Below are 21,675 nucleotides of genomic sequence, written 5' to 3'. Positions count from 1 at the left end.
TGAACTTGCTTTATACCACTCACATCAAAAGTCCATCTATAAATAACACTACTACCACGCAAATAATTAAGTTTAAACAAATAGTTTCGAAAACGAAACTAATAGTATGACTCAACATCTGATTACCTTCCCACTTGCTGTACCGTAGCCCACTTGTCGTCATGACCTTACGCCTCAGACCAATTTCACAACACAAACAAAGGATATGATCAAACTCGAGTCAAGGTAACCCCAAGGTTTGAAATTCCTGATTTTTGCAAACAAAATCCATCGGGCCAACACGCCTTCTATAACCCGGATAAAATAAACATTCGACGTTAATATAGGCAATCAGTGTGCGAGATGTGCATCGGAATTTGTCAGTGTATTACGTTAGCACACCGCCCGGTCAAGATTCAAGAATATACAGACCTTGCAAGTTTCGAAATCGCGCTATGTGATTCAAACCTCCAGTTTACAAACTTACTGCGCGCGCGACGGTTTTATTTATAGGCCGTTATCGAATTAGCCGGATCAACTTTTTAATTCTGAATGTTTTTCTTTCTGTTTTTTATGTGCGCGGCCAGTAATTGCGATTTTTAAAACAGCATTTGAATAATTGTGGTCGAGTCTTATAATTTATATCTAAATATGATTTTTTAATCACTTCTCTTGATACACATTTTATAATTACTTCAAACTTTTAATAATTTGTCTCATAACTTAAAAATAATAGTTTAAACATTTGAAATTGCAGACAGTGCTAAGATTGGATAATGATAAGAACATTCACTAAACAGTGAAGTCTTGTTTATAAACTTTATCATTTGTTATAATGGTGATTTCATATAAATTAAATTGCTTAAATAACTTAACTATTGTGACTTGAAATATGGTGTTTGTTGTTAAGTGAAAAGTGAAATGCGTTTAAGTTAAAGATACATGAAGTAAGTAAACATTTCAGTTACATTAAATTTAACATAAATCACATAGAAATATCGCTCACATGTCACTTACTTTATCTCAACTTACTTTATTGGCAAGCCGTCATATAGGTATTTAGCAAATTAAATGTACGGACAAATTTTTTTAAAAAGGTTCATATTGATAACGAAATCTACACGTTCATTGCAAACTCGCCGCTATTACCAAGGCGTAGAGTTCATGTAACTTGACATCGGATTGACGTAGGACGACAATCAAAAATCCTAAATTGCCGCGCGGACTTTGTCCTGATTCTATATACTTATGTAGGTATACAAGTGAAGGTCCGCGATAGTCCATCTGGTTAGACACAGCAATATTTAGTGAGATAGTTGTGATGTCTCTGGAAGTATTGTATACCTACTCTGTGGTTGTGTTTTTGGTACAGAGTAGATAGGAAGGAAAAGATTTTATTTCGGAAACCACGAGTTTAATGCCATTGTGGATAACATTTGACTATTTTATGCTTACTATGTGTATTAAGGGCACCCTGTAGCCTGTAGGAGGGGGCCCTGACTATTGACACGGCTGATACGGCGGTGGCTTTAGCTAAATGCTTTGACTTTTCAACTACTAACTACAATTAAATCAGGAATATAAATTCTCATGACTACAATTTATAATTTCGTAAAACTTTAAACATAAGGAATATCGTTCACTAATGATAATTATGGCCTTTGAATTGAAGGGTAACTACTCATTACAAATACGATAATGAGCAAGGAAGCGCGTCCGTTCACACCGGAGCGCGGCGGACAGAAGAAAATTAGTGCAACCAACCTGAGTTACTTAATTTGCAACCTGGAAATGGTTTCCTTCCGATAGACTATTTCAAAGTAACTCTTTATACAATTTCCTGGACTATTTTGCCTCTCGCATGCATCCGGAGAGAGACACACACGTTAACCTATATAAAATAAATAGATATTAACTACCTAAATAAATAATTTAATTGGACAACACTCACGCGACCCACACGCACGCACTAAGCTTGTGCCAATACACTAAGCTTATACCAGGTCGTCGAAATATACATATATATTTTAATGCCTATGCCTTTATGCAATAAATTATTTTATTTATTTATTTATTTAATCATGTTTAATATATTTTATGACATATACATATCCAAGACCATCCAAGACCTGGCTCAATCTGAATAAGATCATTTTATATCTTGATCTAAGCCGGGACCTCGACTGTAACTGAGAGCAGTCTAATATAGTGATCATTATAGTGTGTGGTGGGCAACAGATATCAGCGTAGATTCCAACCGATAGCTATAGGAAAAGAGGAAGGTCAGAGACGAAATGGTTATTTTATTTTAAACATTTGATAGGAATGGTGGGAAAAGATGCGTGAAAAAGAAATGCGCGAAAGAAATTCTCTTATTCATAGTCGTATTCTTCATGGCTGAGGGTCGTAGTCATTACGTGGAATGAAACACACACAACAACTTTCTTGGCATTATTAATGGAGAGGTTTGCCATTGACTTCTCCATTTCACACACAAGTTAATAATAATCAACCAGTGTGCAGGTTTCTTCACGATGTTTTCCTTCACCGGAAGCCAGTGGTGGTCGATAAAAACTACTAACATGATTCAGTTTGTTATACAAACTCATGTGGCACGAGTCGGATTTGAACCTGGGACCTTTCGATCCACAGGCGTCTTAACCATTACACACCACCACCGCTTCAGGGTGCCCTTAATATTCTGAAATAAAATTTTGCCGAGCAATGAAATGAAAAAAAAACTGTTTCTCCGACGATTCCGTGTCTGACAGCTTGTCTTGAACTACAACAGTCTAAATACAGTCACGTGCACATATATGTAACACGGCGGTTCTTTTTCCAATGTGATAAAGTCTAAAATTTGCTTTCTGTTCATGGTATAGCAGGTCAAGTATTTCCATTTGTGAAATACCGTCATGAAAAATGTAACACGGCTGTCCTCAACTTGAGATTGTAATCTAAATGCTTGCCTTAAGTACGCGGTACGGTAACTGTCATCTCATAAACTACGTGTATGTGCCAAAAACATGGCACACTTATATGATGTGGAGAAACGACGGGCTAAAAAATTTGTTAACATTTTTGGAGCCATCACAAAACTCAGTCTTCCCATTTCCGATGATATAAAGGCAATTTTTTTCCATTGACAGTTAAAAAAGCAATTTTATTTAGATATTTATCAGACATTAATTTTTAAGTAATCCCTATCAATTGGACCTAGTAGTCACAATACAAAGGTATATTCAGAAGTGGGATCGAAATAATATATAGATCGTTTCACATTCTTTCCTATTTTAAGCTTTAAAATTTCAAGAGTCACGGATAAATAGGGGCGTGGGTTAAATCCTCCTCAATTCCAGAAGATTTTCATCTCATTATTAATTTTAAAGTTTAGAAATCCAGTCTGTGTTATATTACAGATATGTATCAAAGTTATATCTAAGTTCGATGATTCGATCGACGATCGAAGAACTTCGATGGGTCCATAAAAATAGTAAAATTTATCCCAGTCCCATATTGCACCTAAATGCGAAAGTAAGTTTGTTACCGCTTCACGCAATATCATTTCAATCTTTTTGAGTACCTAATAATATCGCATAATAATTGTTAAAAGTACGAAAAATTACATAGACAATTATCATACCGGAAAAATGTACCGGGACGCTACCATGAAACATAAAACACGTAGTACGAGTATTGGCTCCACACGTTCACTTTTTGTTACACGATATGGGAAAGATAGATTATGAACGTTAGTAATTTGTATGTTTCGTGGTAAGCCTTCTGTTCCGGTGGAATATTGGCCATTTTAAAAACGCAAAACCTAGTAGTATTAAAACAAAAACCACTGTCTCTGTTAAAGCTAATCAAATAAAGCTTCAAAGCAATAAAGGGAAAATTAATAATTACAAAACTGTCAATCACCGTAAACACTGCTCGCCTGGGAAGTAGACGCACGAGTACTTTGGATTCACAAATTAATTATTTTCTGTGATGAATAATGTTTTAGATATTATGACAATGTTGATTTCTTATAACAATGCCTATTTGGGATGTGTGTGTCAATTGAATAGAGTCAGGACTTTGTTATTCATTTGGCTACATATTTTTTTTATTTAATTCAAACGGTGGGCAATGCTTTTTAAACTCCAGCTAAATTTACACAATATGCTCAGTATAAATACTACTAAAAAACAAGACTAATAAAACACTACTTTCCACATCAATTTTTAAATCTCCCATAAAAATTGCGATCAAAATAATATATTTTCTGATATAGATTGATACCTAGCAAATCTATCATATCTGGGGGCTTACTATGATCTCTTAACCAATTAATCCACTTGACGAACTAAACTGAACTGCATCGCAAATTCGTACCATCGACTTAATTTTTTGTATGAATGCAATTCATTTTAGGTTCCTAAATTGAACTTAGTTGCATTGGAATCATTCTGTAAAAGTTGATGGTAGGTCTGCTGAGTGTTTTCGTGCTCCCTGTCCTCCACTTAGCACGGTTTCACAAATTAGTTGTCAGACCATTGGCAGGTATATCAGTCTTGATGACTTCAAACTTCTTGTTTTTCCTCTTTCTGCCAGCACCAGTCGTAATCGCCATAAGCAGATATTTGTTCCCCACTCAATTACATGGCCAGGCGAAGGCGCCTGGAGTTTGTCTGCAATTCGGACAAGCGCGAGTTCCTACGTCCGCCCGTCCGTCTGCCCCTAAAAGTACAAATTTATTACCTACTCGTATACTGCTCTCATTTCCAATACGCGATATAGTATCAATTATCACTGCGGTCAAAGACCGCAGTGATAATTTGGTATTCGTAACACGAGTCGTAATTTGGTTCGTAACATGATAGTTCATTTCTTTTATACTGAATTGAAGTCAAAGTCTAGAAATGAGACGTTTGCAGGTACAGGTTCACGTTTTAGTTTTTTCTTATCGAGTGTGTTATTTCTAATACTAGTTTCAGTGAATGAAGTCAATAATATTTCATTCAAGTCAGCTAAAGGCATCTGATACGAGTTTTACCACTGCCGCATTTTTGTTGTGTAGGAAAACTAGCATACTTCTATGTGTCAGATTGGTATACAAACTCATTTGGCGTGAGTAGAATTCGAACATGGGACCTTGCGATTATAGACGAATGTTTTAACCACTGGACTACTATAAATAAACATTTATTTAGTTTATATATATTTATATATGTTAATAAGTTATTATAATTATTTATTTAAACACAATTGCACAACTTCAAAAATTAATAAGGCATTATTAGCCAGTCATACATATATTTGTTATACATATATGTATATATATATATATATATATATATATCTACGTATATTTTAAATGAGCTCCAAGATATGATATAATATCTTGTAAAACGGTGATGTTGTCGCAGTATTAATACGACTCTTGTGGAGAACACTTGGAGGTACACACATACAAACAATATATTGTGTGTGTTACATACATAGATAAAAGATATATATACATATATATGTTCCATACTTATAAATCAGAAATTGATAACAATTGGTACTAATACCAGTAGCTGTTGGAGTGACATAATTGGACCCGAAACACAACTTTATCAGTGTAGTGTAGTTTTACTATACGTAAGCAGGCAGGTTTGTAATCGTGTTTTAAATTATAATAAATAAATTAAAAAAAAGAAGGTAACTAGTTGGTGTACTGATTGATAGTTATATAAATTAGAAGTAAATAGCTATCAAACAAAAAAGATAATATGTTTCTAAATGCATAACATGTTAACCTAATTGTTGGTATTAGGTAACTTGTTTGTACTGATTGTCCAAAACAAAAATACCGAGATTAGATACCACCATTGAGAAAAACCAAAGAAAAATGTTATTCTTCAAAGCAATAAAATGCCATGTTTTGCACATACACAACTATATTTTACTAAGATACAGCTAGTGCTTCGAGTGGGCCAGTGGGTGTTGTCCATTTTTCCCTTGTCTGACTCCAAGCAATTTAGTTCATTTGTTTTGATAGACGATTTTGTTTTCATCATAATCTAGGTGATTTGAGTCGTACTTATAAAACTACAGAGTTGATTTTTTGCACGCGCTGATCTATATGAAAGAAACGGTAGTAGCATTTGTTCTTTTCTGTGAATCATACACAATTAAATTAAAATTTAATTAAAAATATAGATACCTTCGACTCTGAAGTTGCTGGCATCCACTCATGTGCTAGAAAAGAGCTGTTATGGTATAGAAACGGATGAATATACATTTCCCAATAATAGCTCAGAACAATCTCAATTAAATTATCTTTAAGCTTCAGCCGTTTGGCGGCTACGATGCCACGGATACACAAACACGCTAAACTTAACTCCTCCTTCTGTCATCGGGGGTTAAAAAGGCATTTATTCCAAAATTGGGCCCTTACAGACACTTATTCGCCTCAAACCTACATTCTTATAGCATGTCTCTTAAAGCTACAAACTACTTTTCCGCAGATCATGTCTCCCCCGTAACCCTGGCGATGAAGTGGGTGGCGCTGCTGTCGCTGATCTTCGCGAACGTGGTGCAACAGCCGACGCCGGTGCTGCGCACCGAGGCCGGGCTCGTGCGCGGCAGCGTCAGCGACGACGGCCGCTTCTACCAGTACACCGGCATCCCGTATGCCAGGGTCGACCGGAGGAACCGATTCCAGGCACGAGAGTTTCGTAGCTTACACTGCAATACCAACAATCCTTAGAATGCTTTTGTCACCTATCAATTGCCAAGGTTATGTGTCCCTTCTACTAGTACACGGGCATCCCGTAGGCCAGGGTCGTTCATAGGAACCGATTCCGGATCTCCACGAGACTTTTCATAGTTTACACTCGCTGTAACGACGATCTTTTTCTTTTCCGTTTTTGCGTGTATCTGGTGTAACCAAATAAACCGTAACATGACATATCTCCACAAAGTTCCTGACGATATTGTCGACGAATAAATGTCACTTGAATGTTGGCCACTTCCTTAGATTTCTTACCATGATATAGTCTTTCTTCGTCGCAAAGGCAATGTGATTAAAAACAATCTCGTCACGAACTCAAAAATTATGATTTAGACCTGTGTTTTTTAGACTCCTGACCGTCGCTAACCGCTACTTCTATAGCGTCTCAAATGACGTCATGCATTATTACCGAAAGCCCCCTAGGCAAAGGCGGTCGCCTCGTCACCAACCAGTAGTGCCAATGTCACCGCGAAATCTTGACACACAAACATACAGACATAGGCCTTGACCCACAAACAAACTCCAATTAGTATGCATTAATTATAATAGCTTATGAAACGTTTCCGGAAGAAGACTTCGTTTATGCTACTTTTATGACGAAAAAGAAACGACAACAAACCGGAAAAGTGTGATGTCATATATTCATCGTATTCATCATCATCCCTTTATCCCATTTTACTTGAGGTCGGGTGTCCTCGCACGCTCTACTCAGGGTCGTCGTGGGGTTTATATACATATATAGTTATATATTGGCCCACCAGCTAAATCATAAATGCTAATATTAAACTGCAGATTTATTACACGTTTTTATTTATTTTATGTTCATGTTCGAATAGGTATTGTTTGTAATAAATTATTCTTCCGCATCCATTGAAAAATAATGAATAACTACGAATATGATTATTTATAATAATTAATATTTATTCGTATTTACGTGCATATACATATTTATGACTTCATTATGCTCTCGAGTAAATTTCCTATACTAAACAATTAGCTATAATAGCACAGAGTTGTCTTCAACTTATAAAACTCGTTTCTCTATAATTAAATTGAGATGACGTCATTATAACTTGCCACAAAGACACACATACAAATCCACTTTAATATTGAACTTTTCCTCAGTTTGCATCCACAGTTCACATCAATTATTAATTAGTAATTTATTTCATTCCAGGCTCCCCTGCCTGCCCCGTCATGGGAAGGCATCTTCGAAGCCTCGAACGAGAACACGTGGTGCCCGCAGACCTATCGCTCCGTGGTTATCGGCGACACCGACTGCCTCAAGCTCAACGTCTACACGCCCGTCGACGCCAGGCCTGGCCAGCTCATGCCCGTCATGGTCTTCATCCACGGAGGATGCTTCTTCGAAGGCAGCGGCTCCAATTTCTACTACGGCGGAGATTTCCTCGTGCAACATGGTGTGGTCTACGTAGGCATTAACTATAGACTCAGCGTCGAAGGCTTCCTTTGTCTCGGAATAAAGGAAGCGCCGGGAAACGCTGGCTTGAAAGATCAAATTGCTGCGCTGAAATGGATCAAACGAAATATTAAAGCATTTGGTGGAGATCCTGATAGCGTAACTTTGTTTGGGGAAAGCGCTGGGGCTGTGTCTACTTCGTTCTTGATTTTGTCGCCAGCTGCTAAAGGACTTTTCCACAAAGCAATCCTGCAAAGTGGATCTTCGTTTGCACCTTGGGGACTGCAACACGATCCAGTGGACACAGCCAGTAAACTAGTCAAAGAATTCGGATTCGATACCAAAGATCCTTACGAAATATACAGTATTCTTTCTAATAAGACTGCCAGTGAATTAGTGTCAGCCATAAAATATTCTGAAAAGAAAAATTGGATTACAGCCGATATATTATTCGTGCCATGTGTTGAGAAAACCATCCCTGGTGTTGAACCTATAGTAACCAAGCATCCTGGAAGAATCATCAAATCAGGAAACTACACAAAGATACCTATGATCATAGGATATAATGACAATGAGGGGATATTTTTCGTCAGTAAAGATTTCGGGACAAGCTTGAAGGAAATCGACGTGTTGTCGCCGCTTCAGCCAGACTTGGTGTTTCCGAATGAAGTGGAAAGAAATGCGACTGCTGACAAGATAATGAAGCATTATTTTTCTTCTGATGAAGAAGATAAAGTAATGAACATGGTGGATTTGTATTCGGATGTACACTTTAAGTATCCCACAGTTGTGGAATCGCAGTTGTACGCAAAGACGAGTGAGGAGAAGATATATTATTACCTGTTTAAATACAATGGGTACATGAATATGCCAAAGCTGATATCAATGTTTGGGGGCAGGGGTGGGGCGTCCCACGCTGACGAGCTGTTCTATATATTCCGGCCACGAGGGTTCCCGCTACCGCACCGATATCTAGAAAACAAGATGATAAAACGGATGGTCACCATGTGGACTAACTTTGCCAAATACAGGTACTTAATTATGAAGTAATTTTATAATATTTTGAGGTCCTGATCATTTGATCTTATGCGGTGAGTTGCACAAGTCTGCTTTGACATTAACTTTTACCCGCGCGCCGCTACCGATTATACAAAATTGCGTACTTTGCGTTGTCGTGCGCAGATTAAAACTAACGTCAAAACTGACTGGTGCTACCGAACCGAATAATTATGAGAGTGAAGTTAACTTTTTCCATAGGTATTGATAATTTATGGTTGCTATAGGAAAGTAATATCATTGTTATTGGTATTATTGTACTAGGAAGTTTCCTACTGTTGTTGTTGGGAAAAAGTAAAACTTATCACGAGCTGTTTTGCTTTTTAAACATGACAGGCGCAGTTGAAGTTGATTGCAGAGCTTCTTAGATTTTCAATATTTAATAACAACCATACAGAACGATCGAATCGACTCAGATGGAAGAAAAATCTTTTCGCGCCCTCTTTGAACAACTCCATGTTGTAATCAGAGGAAACACAACAGCTCATTCCACAACCACAGAGTTCATGGGAGGACTTGTGTTACATCCATGCTAAATATTCCATTTTACATTTTCACGACATAGCGAAACCTAGGGTAATATAAATTCCCCATCATATTCAAAAGTATATTTTTGACGACCTCGGTGGTTACGTGCTTGCCTCTGAACCGATCGGTCTCGGGTTCGATCTCCGGTCGGGTCATGATGGAAAATGATCTTTTTCTGATTGGTCCGGGTCTTGGATGTTTGTTTATCTATAGGTATATTTACATATGTATTTGTTATAAAATATAGTATCGTTGAGTTAGTATCCCATAACACAAGTTTCGAACTTACTTTGGGGCTAGCTCAATCTGTGTGTTTTGTCCTAATATCGTTATTCGTTAGAAGTCATCAATCAGTACTATGGTTATTATCAACTGCTCATATTTTCCAGTGACCCAACCCCCAGCACATCCAAGCTGCTCCCGTTTCGCTGGCAGCCGAGCCGGGAACAGAATCCGATCGCGCTGGTCATCGACCGGCGGCTGTCCACCGCGCCGCTTTGGGAGCCGGCGCCGGTTGCCTTCTGGAACGAAACCTACAAGAAGTACAGGCGGAAAGGATACTGATGTCATAACATATTATCTAGGAAAACTGTTAACGTTCTATTAAAGTTATTTTAGTGAATATAAGTTAACAAATGTTGAGAAAACAAAGAAATTAATCTCTCAGTTCTTTTCATTTCTTATTGTCCCGAGACCGACGTACCTAGCGAGTGAGCCCTGTTACTGTTAAGGATTTATATTTCGACGAGTCCCGCCATGGATGGATGTCGTAGCCTTGACAGCGCGTTTTCAAAGAAAAGCTGGGCTTTGGGGCCTCACAGCCGAATTTCTAAAACTTTCATGTTGTAATCCATTTCAAATTTCGGATTTATGAAGAAATTAGAAAAATGCCTACCTTTGTGCTTAGTTACCAATTTAATAGTTATATTTATAATGTCATGTTGTGTACTTACATTAATAAACTAGTTTTTCTCCGCGTGAATTTCATTTATGAAAAGTAATGAAAGAAAATGTCAATCATTTTTTTATCGTGTATTCTATAACACTGGTAAATAATTATATACTTTATTAAAATTCGAATTTTTTTACGTCTTGTTCATGATGTTCCACTGGCGAGTTTCAAGCGCCTACATCAAAACAGTAGACCGTTCCACACGCAAGTGCAAACAACTCTGCATTATTGCTATACTTACGAAGAAACTAAAACTATACATACCCACAGATTAAATAATACCCCAGTAACATACCTATACTATGTTTCCAAAGTTGAGAATATTGAGGCAAAACAGCATGAAACACGTACCTAGGGAACAAATGTCTGGACAAGCAGCTTTTGCCTGGTTCAGGCAGAAGGGGCCGTAATATCTAGATAAGAAGGAGGCTGGAAGGAAGGAGCAATGGTCTAACATTTAGAGAAGCCGCAGACCTCGCCAAGTGAAGGAGGAAGAGTAAGCAAAATTAATCCCTGGGCTCCCACGCTCTATGCTCTATTGATAAATATGTTGACAATAATAATTAAACTAATTGATCGCCGCGAACCTAGACCTCGCGAACATAATAATTTTTTTATGAGTTTCTACATAATTGTGAAAATTACAAAAACAACATAACCAATTTTGATGCCTCACGAGCTTTAAAATTCTATTGACAGATCCTTTTAAATTTCATCAAAATCAGACCAACGGTTCGAAAGTTATCGCGTTACAAACAGGCTCGCATCGTCCATTAAAAAACTCTTATTTTTCACGTGCATAGCAGTGGCTGATGAAGAAAACTCATAAAAGATTCACATCTAATCCTATCTTCCTAACTAATAATTATGGACGCAAAAGTAAGTTGTTTGTTTATTACGACTTCACGCTTTATCTACTCAACACATAGATAAAGAAAAATTAAAAAATCAACCAATTTTCTTGATCAACAAATGCTTATATGTAGAATGGAGAATTTCATCCCGAAAATATAACTACCCACCCCAGGGGAAATTCATGCAAGTCAGCCGCGGGAAAAGCTAGTTTTGAATATATACAAGTGATTTCCTGTAAGAATTTTGCCAATCTACTAGCATTCGTCTTGTACAAATTCCAAACATGTATTTACGATCATATTAAATGGAACATCCTGAGTTTCAAATGATTATATCAATTCATGCAAAAAACGTATTATGAAATAAACAATTATACATAAGTATAACAATTATGTATGATCATGCGATTAATTGTTCGTTTTATTGTGTAAACTAAGTATAGTAGGTACAGATTTTGCATATTATTATCGTCCAACCAATAATATAGTCTAAATATATATTAAATAATTCTTCTGGGTGTTTGTCAACGGCTGGACCGATTTGGTTGTAATGTTCTGTGTAAATTGCAATGGGATCCTGTGATTTGAATACACGATTGGACTCGTATATTGGCGCTGTTTTCGCGTGATAAAATTATAAAACAATGATAACTTATCCAATAGATTCGACGGAAGTTATATGAAGTCACGAAATTCAAAAATTGTAAGAACTTTCATTGAACGTCAACGCACGTCAATATCAAAACCTATAGAAAACAACGGAGCTACAATTTGCTGCGTCGTCACAACGGAGCTGTAGAAGGAATAAAATGATTACAGACAGACAAACATCTGGACAGGTGAAACCAAATCAATATACTTGTAATAGATATAATCCAAATGTATTTTCAATATCGGTGAACAAATTATGTAAGATAATGGCGTACCAATTTCGAAGCAATTCAAATATCAGCAGAGCACAGCGGCCACACAAACCCTGGAGCGGAAGCTAGTTGCTGGTAGTTGCAAGCCAAACATCAATTAATTATAATAGCCCTTCGTTTTAATTGTGTATTAAAATACGGTATAATTATACCGTATATGTATATTATACAATGTATTTTTTAGCTTCATTGATTTATCTTCTTTATGTAATAGCTGCGCCCCGGGGCTTCGCTCTCGTGAGAATTTCGGGACAAAAAGTACCGTATTATGTTATTTCAGGTTATATTCTACCCGTGTACCTACCAAATTTTGTAACAATCGGTCTAGTAGATTTTGGCATGAAAGAGTAACATACGTCACAATTTAAACATCCTCACATTTTTCCAATATTTATATGATAAATCGCAAAATAATTATACACGATTAGATTAATGCGACTATTTATTTGGGAAACTATTGCAGTAAAGAATTGGAAATTAATTACAATGAATATAAACTACACTAATTCGAAACAAGAAAAGTATATAGATAAATCGTCTTTCGATTTATTTATTTCTTCATCACCCATCGCCCTTTATTCCATGTTCTCTTTGGTGCGAAGACTGGCAGAGAATGCCTTATAGCATCCACCCATTAAACAAATAAACGAGTTTGTTTCAACGCGCCAATTCCAAAAACTATCAGTCGGATTCTATAAGTTCTTATATACCTTATTCACATAGTCTATACAGAATGCCGAAATTCTTACGAGAGCGACTCCATGGAGCACAATTAGTTAATCTTCAAGGATATATAAATTTAATCGCTCTATTTCACGCTTCACTGTTTCCACGGATGCCAGTCGTAAAGCTAATAACAATTTTTTTTAATAATAACCAAATCTACAAAAATGATGCAGCGATGATCAACACTGCACAATGAGAATCAAACGAATTGTAATATTCGCGTTGTTGACGCTGGCTTCTGCTTATTGTCTGTTCTTGTCGCCTATAGTAGAAATAGAGCAAGGGAAATTGAGAGGAATACGGGTCTCTGGTGTCAACAGATATTATGGAATACAATATGCCACCAGCGACCGATTTCATGTAAGCAATCACGATAAAAAAATTTCTTCCTAGTAGTATCCTCGTGGTTCCAAACACCTTGATTGTGACTAAGGAGGTACAGGTTGATATTGTCAAATTCATAAAAGGACGCTGGATCCAGACCACTTCCAAGTAATCAAAAATATAAAAATAAATTATGGCTTATAATTTTAATAGAGCAATCTGTGAAGCAAATGACAATACGAACTTAGATAAAATAACTGTATAAAATACTTAACTGATCTGGGTAGTTACCATTATTAACTTAATACTTCCACCTTCTCCCAATTGACGCTATAAATAAATAATCCTTAATTTCAGCCTCCGAAAGAACCAAGAAGATGGTCAGGTGTATACAACGCTGTCAACCCTGTCAAAGCTCCTTGTGCCCAGATCACACGTTACACTTTACTCCAGAACGAACAGTGTTTGTACCTGGATGTGTACACTCCAGAAAATGCCAAGCCTGGGGACAAACTACCCGTTTTTATCTTCATCCACGGTGGCGGATTCTACTTTGGCAGCAAGCTTTTGTACAATCCTGAATTTTTAGTCACTAAAAATATTGTGGCAGTGTCAATCAACTACAGGTTAGGTGTATTCGGATTTTTATGTGTTAATGGAGTGGCAAATCTTGGTCTGAAAGACCAAGTAGCAGCGTTGAGATGGGTGAAGAAGAATATAGCTGCTTTCGGAGGAGATCCAAACCACGTCACTTTGGCTGGTCAAAGCGCTGGTGCTGTCTCGACCTCAATGCATATGGTCTCAGAAAAAAGTGCAGGTTTATTCCATAAGGCTATTTTATTAAGCGGCTACAGTCTAGCTCCGTGGGCATTCAATGTGGATCCTATAACGTCAGCACTGACTGATGCAAATCTAATAGATGAGGCTCGTACAGAACACGATATCTATAGAATATTCGCCAAGAGTTCTACACGCGAGGTCCTCCTAGCAACGCAAGATGTTTTCTACAATATGTCCTTCAAATACAGTCCTTGTTTGGACAGCAATTTCCCTGATCCTTTCTTCCGCGATGCCCCATATGAAATAATGAAATCTGGTTATTTCAACAGAGTCCCAGTGTTGATGGGCGTGACTAACAATGAGGGGATCATGTTTTACGGTAGTAACAATAGGAGCAGTTTCGCCGAATGGGACTCGAACTTTGTTACGCGATTGCCATCAGTATTTTCGTGGTGTTCTAAAGATGACCAGTATCGGATAGCTAAAAGGTTGCGTTACCATTATTTTGGATACCAGACGATAGATGAAAGATCAGTAAAAACTTTAGTGAGATACTACAACCATTGGCTCGATCATGGCACCTTTGATGCTTTCGCTCAGCTTCTAGTTCAGCACAGCGGCGAACCTGTATATAAATACGTGTTTTCATACCAAGGTCTTCGGAACATCCCCAAGTTCGTATTTGGAGGAGCTGCCACGAGGCTGTATGGCGCTTCTCATTCTGATGATTTAGGTTATTTATTCAAGCCGGCTGGTTTGCCAATACCTACGTCCAAGGAAGATGCTCGTTTTATAGATAGATATACTACTATGATCGCTAATTTCATTAAATACTCGTAAGTATAGATTTATAATAAAGTTTAAACCTTAATACTAGTCAAGGAAAACTTCTAAAAAAACTATTGTTTTTCATTTTTGTGTTACAAGAGACATGTAGAAAGTCTATCACATTAGCGAACCTCGTCTTGATTATGACAATACTTTTGATTTTTCAGTGATCCGACGCCGAGGCGCACGTCTTTGCTGCCAGTACGCTGGCCTCCTTCCACAAGCCGCCATTCCGACATCATGCACCTGGATCGCACCCTGAAGATCACCAGAGGACCCTACCTGAAGGATCGCTTCTACCTTGACATACTCTGTACCTATGGCCTGAAGGGATTCGTGCCTTGCGAGAGCAGGCAGCAATGCTTCCAAAGGGAATACTATGATAGATATCCTATTTAACATTCTTAGTTCAGATATATAGATGATATTGCTCCTTGCGGATGACAACGTGATATTTATATTTCAGAGCATATATTGAAGATATCGATAGAGCATAAGTTGACATTACAATGAAACGATATAGTTATAAGTTTCTACTAATGTACTTGTAATTTTTATTAATGAGTCTATATATTTATATATTGTCTACTCCAAACCTAGTAGTGGTAGAGGCGGTGCCCCAAACTTCACTGCACCATTTTCTCTGAAGTTCTTAGAGTTAAATACACTCTAATCTATATAACGTGACTTACTGTCTGTAGGTCTGTACATATATATATTATCATCTATGATTATCATCAATCATCAACAGTGTGTGTATAATTGAAACGAGTTGAGACTTGAGATGAGAGCACTATATTTATTGTTAAGAATTTTGAAATAAAAATTGATTGCCAATAGAATAATCTATAAATAAAAACACTGACTACGATAGGAGTAAGATATGATATTAACTATCTAAAGGAAAATTATGTTTTATATGAAATTAAAAAATACAATCCAAAATTAGTATCATTTTATTTGCCGTAGACACAGACTTATATATGCCATAAATAGATGTTGTAGAAAATATTTAACTAATATTTATTCATGATCCATTTAGTAAATTAGGCATAATCATTTTAATAATTTAAAATTTTAACTAAACAACAAACAATTCAGAATTTAGAAAATAATTTAGATACAGATTGTTTTTTCCTTAAGCTAAAATTCAATAGTCAACTCTTTTATTCCATAGCGGTGAACAGTAGTTTAAAAAACCAATTTCTCCAGTTATCGTCCTTCTGTTCTGACGACACATCAGGCTGACATTGCCCTTGGCTCTCACAGGGCATGTAGCCTTGGAGGCCGGCCGTGCACAGCTGGTCCAGGAAGAAGCCGTCTTTCTGCCAGGGTCCTTTGGTGACCTTCAGGTTGCGGTCGAGATGCATGATGTAGGATTCCTGATTGGTGGACGGTGGCCAGTCTTCCGGTAGCAGCGATGTCGTTCGAGGAGTTGGGTTGCTGAAGTGATATGGTACAATATAATATATGGCCATCATTGCAAATATTTGAGATTTAATGCGAATTATATAAATGTTTGAGGATAATAAATAATAAGGCTTTTTTCGAGGTCGTAATATACAGTGTACATGAAGATAGACATCACAAGACAAAGACGGTTGATCTGTCTGCAATTAGAAAAGTAAGTAAACTAAAATTGGCATGTATAAAATAATACCTATTAAGTTTATCTGAAAATCAATTCTGTATATTCTTCAGATTAGAGAAATAAATTATTTAAAACTAAGTTAAATATCAAGTCTCCAACTTTCAACTTAGCTTAGACTTAGCTAAGTTTTGCAAACTATTACTTAAATAAAATACAAGATGACAATACAATATGCGTGAAGCTTAACTAATGATGGAGTATTAAAGTAAATAATTGGCCATAACTATACGTTTGTATACGTAGGATTAATTTACCGAAAAAGCTTGTTAGTACACGAATATTAAAACTTGGTAAAAAAAAATTAACTCGTTTAATCGTGTCAATTTTTTCGAAATGGACTTGTGCCATTTTTTATTTCGCTGCTGGTTCAAGTATTTAATTTATTTTTGTTATTGCTTTGCATTGTCTTCAAAGTCATTAATATTAAACTGTTCATGTAAAGTATCATGACAAAAGGACAAGCAAACATATTGTGTAAGTATACTTACGAATATTTTATGAAGTTTGCTATCATCGTGGTATATCTTTCAATCATTTTATTATCGTCCTTTGAGACTGGCAAGGAAACTCCCACCGGCTTGAACACATAAAACAGATCATCATTGTGCGAAGCTCCCTTCAGCTTCGAAGTGTCTCCCCCAAACAGCATCTTGAAGTAGTTCCGACTACCATCATACGAAAACACGTATTTGTAGACAGGCTCACCGCTATGCTCAGCCAAGAGATCACTCACGGCATCAAAAGTACTGTGAGCTTGCCAATCTGACCCAAATTTGACGACCCTTCTCATTGCTTTTTCATTTATAGTATATTTTGCAAAATAATTTTCTCGTATTTTATTAGCTATTTCTTCTCGCTCGTCTTCAGAACACGAGAATACAGCTGGCAATTGTTCAGTGAAGTTAGTGTTCAAATCAGCGAAAGTACTTTTATTGTGACTACCGTAAAATGCGATCCCTTCCTGATCAGTGACACCCATCATTACAGGCACTTTGTTAAAATTACCAGATTTGATTATCTCATACGGAGTATCGCGGAAAAATGGATCAGATAATTCACTGTCCACACATGGACTATATTTGAAATTTCTCAAATTAGTGCTCAGATCTCGCGTTGCAGTAAGAAGCTCACGTATCGGTGCATTATTGAACACTCTATAGATGTCTCTTTCTGTTTTAGCTTTAGATATTATATTAGCATCATCAAGAGCATCTCTTACAGGATCAACATTGAAAGACCACGGAGCTAACGCGAAACCGCTCATTAATATAACTTTGTGGAACAATCCTGCACTTTGATCTGATAGCATGTGCATGGAAGCTGCCGCAGCACCGGAGTCTTGCCCGGCTAACGTGACTTGATCTGGATCACCTCCAAATGCTGCTATATTCTTATTTATCCATCTAAGAGCTGATGTCTGGTCTTTAAGACCAAGGTTCGCAACTCCATTGACACATAAAAATCCCAATACACCCAAACGATAGTTAATTGTTACTGCTATGATATTCTTAGCTACCAAGTTTTCAGGGTTGTACAAGGCCTTCGTGCCTGAGAAGAAGGATCCTCCGTGGATGAAGACAAAGACTGGGAGCTTGTCTCCAGGTCTGGAGTTCTCTGGAGTGTACACATCGAGATGCAAGCAATCCTCGTCCGGAATTAACAGCGTGCTCTTGGTCTGCGCACATGCTGAGATGCTGTTCACGGCATTGAACACGCCTTCCCATGATTTTGGTTCCTTCGGGGGCTGAAATCAAATTCACAGCCGCAACACAACAGGTCAGAAGAGATAAAAAAGTGGTTTGCGTTCGAGAAACAGTAAAAAAGCGAGATAGGCTTCATCAGCTATGTCTCATGAACTAATAATACGAGGGCTGCTATTTATGTATCCGGAATAACAAAATTAAACAAACATATATTATTACATATGGTTTTATTGTTTCTCGAAGTATTCTCCGCGATGATCTATGCACTTCTGCATACGATGAAACCAATTTTCAAAGCACTTTTTCCATTCTGATTGAGGTATGTCCAAAACGTGTGTTTTGAACGCATCAACGGCCTCTTCGCGGCTCGAAAAACGTTGACCACGTAATTTATTTTTAATGTTTGGAAATAAATAAAAATCATTGGGTGCCAGGTCGGGGTTGTACGGCGGATGACCCGTCAATTCAATCTTTTGACCCTCCAAAAAATTATTTGTTTCAGCCGACTTGTGGCAGCTAGCATTGTCGTGATGAAGTATGATTCTGCGTTGTGGGTTGTTCTTTCGTATTTTTTCGAAGACTTCTGGCAAACAAATGGTGGTGTACCATTCAGAATTAACCGTCCTACTATTCTCTAGTGGCACTGTAGCTACATGTCCGTTGATACCAAAAAAACAAGCGACCATTTGCTTTAAAGTGCTTCTCGCACGAACAACTTTTGTTGGATTCGGTTCATCTTGAAAGACCCACACCGTTGACTGCTGTTTAGTTTCAGGGTCATAAGCATAGATCCAGGTTTCGTCACCTGTGTAGATATTATAAACAGCTTTTGACGTGCCACGGTTGTATTTTTTTATCATTTTCTTACACCAGTCGACACGAGCCTGTTTTTGATCTACGCTCAAGTTGTGCGGAATCCAACGCGAACAAATTTTTTTAACAATTAAATGTTCGTGTAATATCGCGTGTATACTCGTCATACTAATGCCCAGAGACGCCTCTATCTCGCGGTATGTAACATGACGATCTTGCATTACTAATTGTCGCACAGCATCAATATTTTGTTGTACCACTACCGATTTAGGACGACCCTCCTTAATTTCATCCGTGAGCATAGACCGTCCACGTTGAAATTCCTTAAACCAATAATACACAGTGGTTTTCGATGGTGCTTCATCTCCAAAAGTTAAAATCAGTTGTTCGATGCACTGTTTTTGAGTTAATCCACGCCGAAAATCATAATAAATCATCGCGCGAAAATGTTCACGAGTTAAATCCATGGCAATGAAGACAAGCTATTTTCAAAATTGGCGCCAATTGAAAAAAACAAATGACAGGGACATGAAAAATATTTATTCTCTAGCCGAAGAGTTCTATTTTCAAATGTTGTAATTACTTTTTAAATATTCTAGAATTATTGGCCAGTTCCGGATACATAAATAGCAGCCCTCGTATCATCGAATTGTGATCAACACCAGATGATAGCGCTGCAGTCTCATGGTCACACTCATTATTCTAGTTTGGTAATTTTTTGTTACTTTTTCAATAATTTATTTATAACTAAATTGCCAGAAAAGTCGGCAACGCACCGGTGACTGTGTGGACCGGATTGTTTGTTTACCATCAGGCAACTCGCACGCTCGTTTGCCCACACTGCTATACAAAAAACGAAAGGACTTTGCTTTTAGCTTTAGTTTCGGTGAAAAAAAAAGAAAATTTCGGTGAAAATCTTACATGGAATCTCTTGCTAGTGGCATAGGGTATCCCGAAGTACTGGTTCACGTTCCCCGCGCGGACCCCCCTCAGCTTGCCCTGTTCCGTCTCCACCACCGGAGTAGATGCAGAGCACAGAGCACCGATCAATGTTGTACATAGAATTACATTTTGGAACTCCATTTTCTTCATTTCTCTTAAAATTTTGTCAATATGATGTTTAATTATGATTAATTTCGTGAAATATATTGAGGTTTTAACAGCACTACTTTTTTCAATTCGACAGACACACTTTTTGTGAAAAGTTCTAGATAAGTACTGGCAATATAATCGGGGAGTCTTAGCATATAAATTATTGTTGCCAAAGATGTACTTACGCGGCTCATGCCCAACATAATGATAGTTCTCTCCAAATCAGTATTGGAGATCGTTAGATAAAGGAACCTTTATACGCTTGTTGGTTCCTTGTCAAGATCAAGACGCTTTGAACGAAATCTCGATATCCTACATCATCCATCAGACACCAGAGTGCTGTATTCATTGTTTTCTTATTGCCATTAAGCCCAACCGAAAATTGATTATATTTAAATTTTCAAAATGAATTAATATCTTTGTATCTATCTCATCTGATAGTATTAAAGATATATATATAGTATAGTACAGTACAGTACTTTTCCTTCTCCTTCATAAGAATACCTAAATAACCTATAAAGAATAATTTCCTTACCAGTAAAATTCGGACTTTGCCGTTTTTTTTCCTGAGAGGATTTCTGGTCATAATTAGTACTTAACTCAAAACCTTCCGAAATATGACAAATTTTAAATCACAGGTTTTGTCATGGGCCAAACTGTTGATTAAATTGTGAATAGCAAGTCATGTCGTGATGCAGCATATTCAATTTAGATTGTAGAGAAAATTTTGTTTATACTTTATGAATTTCCGCTTTATGATTTTCACATAAAATTAACTTTAACCTCCTCAATCAAATTTCGAACAGCGGTATGACAAACGTCAAAGCGTTATCATTTTATAAAAGTAATAATGCTAATTATTATCAGACAGTAAGTGAAACAAAAGGATAACTTTAAATAAGTAGGTAGTTAAATATCAGTTTATCATAATAATGCAAAATACTTTCAAAATATCTTAAAGCACAAGAATTGCGACATTAATTTATAACGGACATTATCCGGGCGCTAATCCGGGTAATAAAGAAAAATACCCGGGCTAATTGTTATGAACTGGGCAAACATGCAAATTGCAGCTCTTGGCGCTACTTATAAGTTGCCCGGACGGCGAACCGGATAGCTATTCCGTCCGCCGTGGATTAGAGGGTAATGTTAGTTTTATGGGGACCCTTATGCAGGAAAGAAGGTCAATCATATTGTCACAAACTAACCAAATATAAGAGACGCTACTACTTTCGGAGTGCTGCCTTCGCTGGTACGGCCACGTAAATAAATAAATATAT

The 21,675-nt window shown here is 37.2% G+C and overlaps 3 protein-coding genes across 7 annotated transcripts; 2 read left to right on the top strand and 1 right to left on the bottom strand.

Annotated features, from left to right (window-relative positions):
* Positions 1 to 459: 459 nt before the first annotated feature.
* Positions 460 to 10,723, top strand: LOC128677543 (cholinesterase 2). 5 transcript variants are annotated; one of them, XM_053758472.2, is made up of 4 exons: positions 460 to 926; positions 6,480 to 6,676; positions 7,923 to 9,196; positions 10,139 to 10,723. In XM_053758472.2, exons 2-4 carry the CDS (start codon positions 6,506 to 6,508, stop codon positions 10,311 to 10,313), a joined length of 1,620 nt encoding a protein of 539 aa, XP_053614447.1. In that variant the 5' UTR covers positions 460 to 926; positions 6,480 to 6,505; the 3' UTR covers positions 10,314 to 10,723. The 5 variants fall into 5 exon arrangements, with proteins under 5 accessions (XP_053614447.1, XP_053614444.1, XP_053614448.1 ...); XM_053758469.2 differs by lacking the exon at positions 460 to 926 and adding an exon at positions 4,826 to 4,901; XM_053758473.2 differs by lacking the exon at positions 460 to 926 and adding an exon at positions 5,377 to 5,426.
* Positions 10,724 to 13,327: 2,604 nt separating this feature from the next.
* On the top strand, positions 13,328 to 16,034 carry LOC128677544 (esterase FE4-like). The gene is made up of 3 exons (XM_053758474.1): positions 13,328 to 13,564; positions 13,886 to 15,144; positions 15,304 to 16,034. Exons 1-3 carry the CDS (start codon positions 13,397 to 13,399, stop codon positions 15,533 to 15,535), a joined length of 1,659 nt encoding a protein of 552 aa, XP_053614449.1. The 5' UTR covers positions 13,328 to 13,396; the 3' UTR covers positions 15,536 to 16,034.
* Positions 16,035 to 16,074: 40 nt separating this feature from the next.
* LOC128677850 (esterase E4-like) lies at positions 16,075 to 20,513 on the bottom strand. Its single transcript, XM_053758997.1, has 3 exons — positions 20,225 to 20,513; positions 17,276 to 18,531; positions 16,075 to 16,579 (listed from the first exon to the last, which is right to left on the bottom strand). The coding sequence occupies exons 1-3, from the start codon at positions 20,393 to 20,395 to the stop codon at positions 16,303 to 16,305; spliced, it is 1,704 nt and encodes a 567-aa protein (XP_053614972.1). The 5' UTR covers positions 20,396 to 20,513; the 3' UTR covers positions 16,075 to 16,302.
* Between the last annotated feature and the right edge of the window lie 1,162 nt (positions 20,514 to 21,675).

The sequence above is a fragment of the Plodia interpunctella genome, chromosome 18 (assembly GCF_027563975.2).
Source record: "Plodia interpunctella isolate USDA-ARS_2022_Savannah chromosome 18, ilPloInte3.2, whole genome shotgun sequence".
In the NCBI taxonomy this organism is placed as follows: Eukaryota; Metazoa; Arthropoda; class Insecta; order Lepidoptera; family Pyralidae; genus Plodia; species Plodia interpunctella.
This window is presented reverse-complemented; position numbering and strand designations above follow the sequence as displayed.

Bases quoted from the DNA above. Each gene is read 5' to 3' on its own strand.
- LOC128677543 (XM_053758469.2), top strand. From the start codon at position 4,841: ATGATAGTTCATTTCTTTTATACTGAATTGAAGTCAAAGTCTAGAAAT. The intron at 6,677-7,922 runs GCACGAGAGTTT...ATTTCATTCCAG, and splicing joins ACCGGAGGAACCGATTCCAG to GCTCCCCTGCCTGCCCCGTC. The intron at 9,197-10,138 runs GTACTTAATTAT...CATATTTTCCAG, and splicing joins ACTAACTTTGCCAAATACAG to TGACCCAACCCCCAGCACAT.
- LOC128677544 (XM_053758474.1), top strand. From the start codon at position 13,397: ATGAGAATCAAACGAATTGTAATATTCGCGTTGTTGACGCTGGCTTCT. The intron at 13,565-13,885 runs GTAAGCAATCAC...CCTTAATTTCAG, and splicing joins CCACCAGCGACCGATTTCAT to CCTCCGAAAGAACCAAGAAG. The intron at 15,145-15,303 runs GTAAGTATAGAT...TTGATTTTTCAG, and splicing joins GCTAATTTCATTAAATACTC to TGATCCGACGCCGAGGCGCA.
- LOC128677850 (XM_053758997.1), bottom strand. From the start codon at position 20,395: ATGAAGAAAATGGAGTTCCAAAATGTAATTCTATGTACAACATTGATC. The intron at 18,532-20,224 runs GTAAGATTTTCA...ATTTGATTTCAG, and splicing joins CCACTAGCAAGAGATTCCAT to CCCCCGAAGGAACCAAAATC. The intron at 16,580-17,275 runs GTAAGTATACTT...ATATCACTTCAG, and splicing joins GCAAACTTCATAAAATATTC to CAACCCAACTCCTCGAACGA.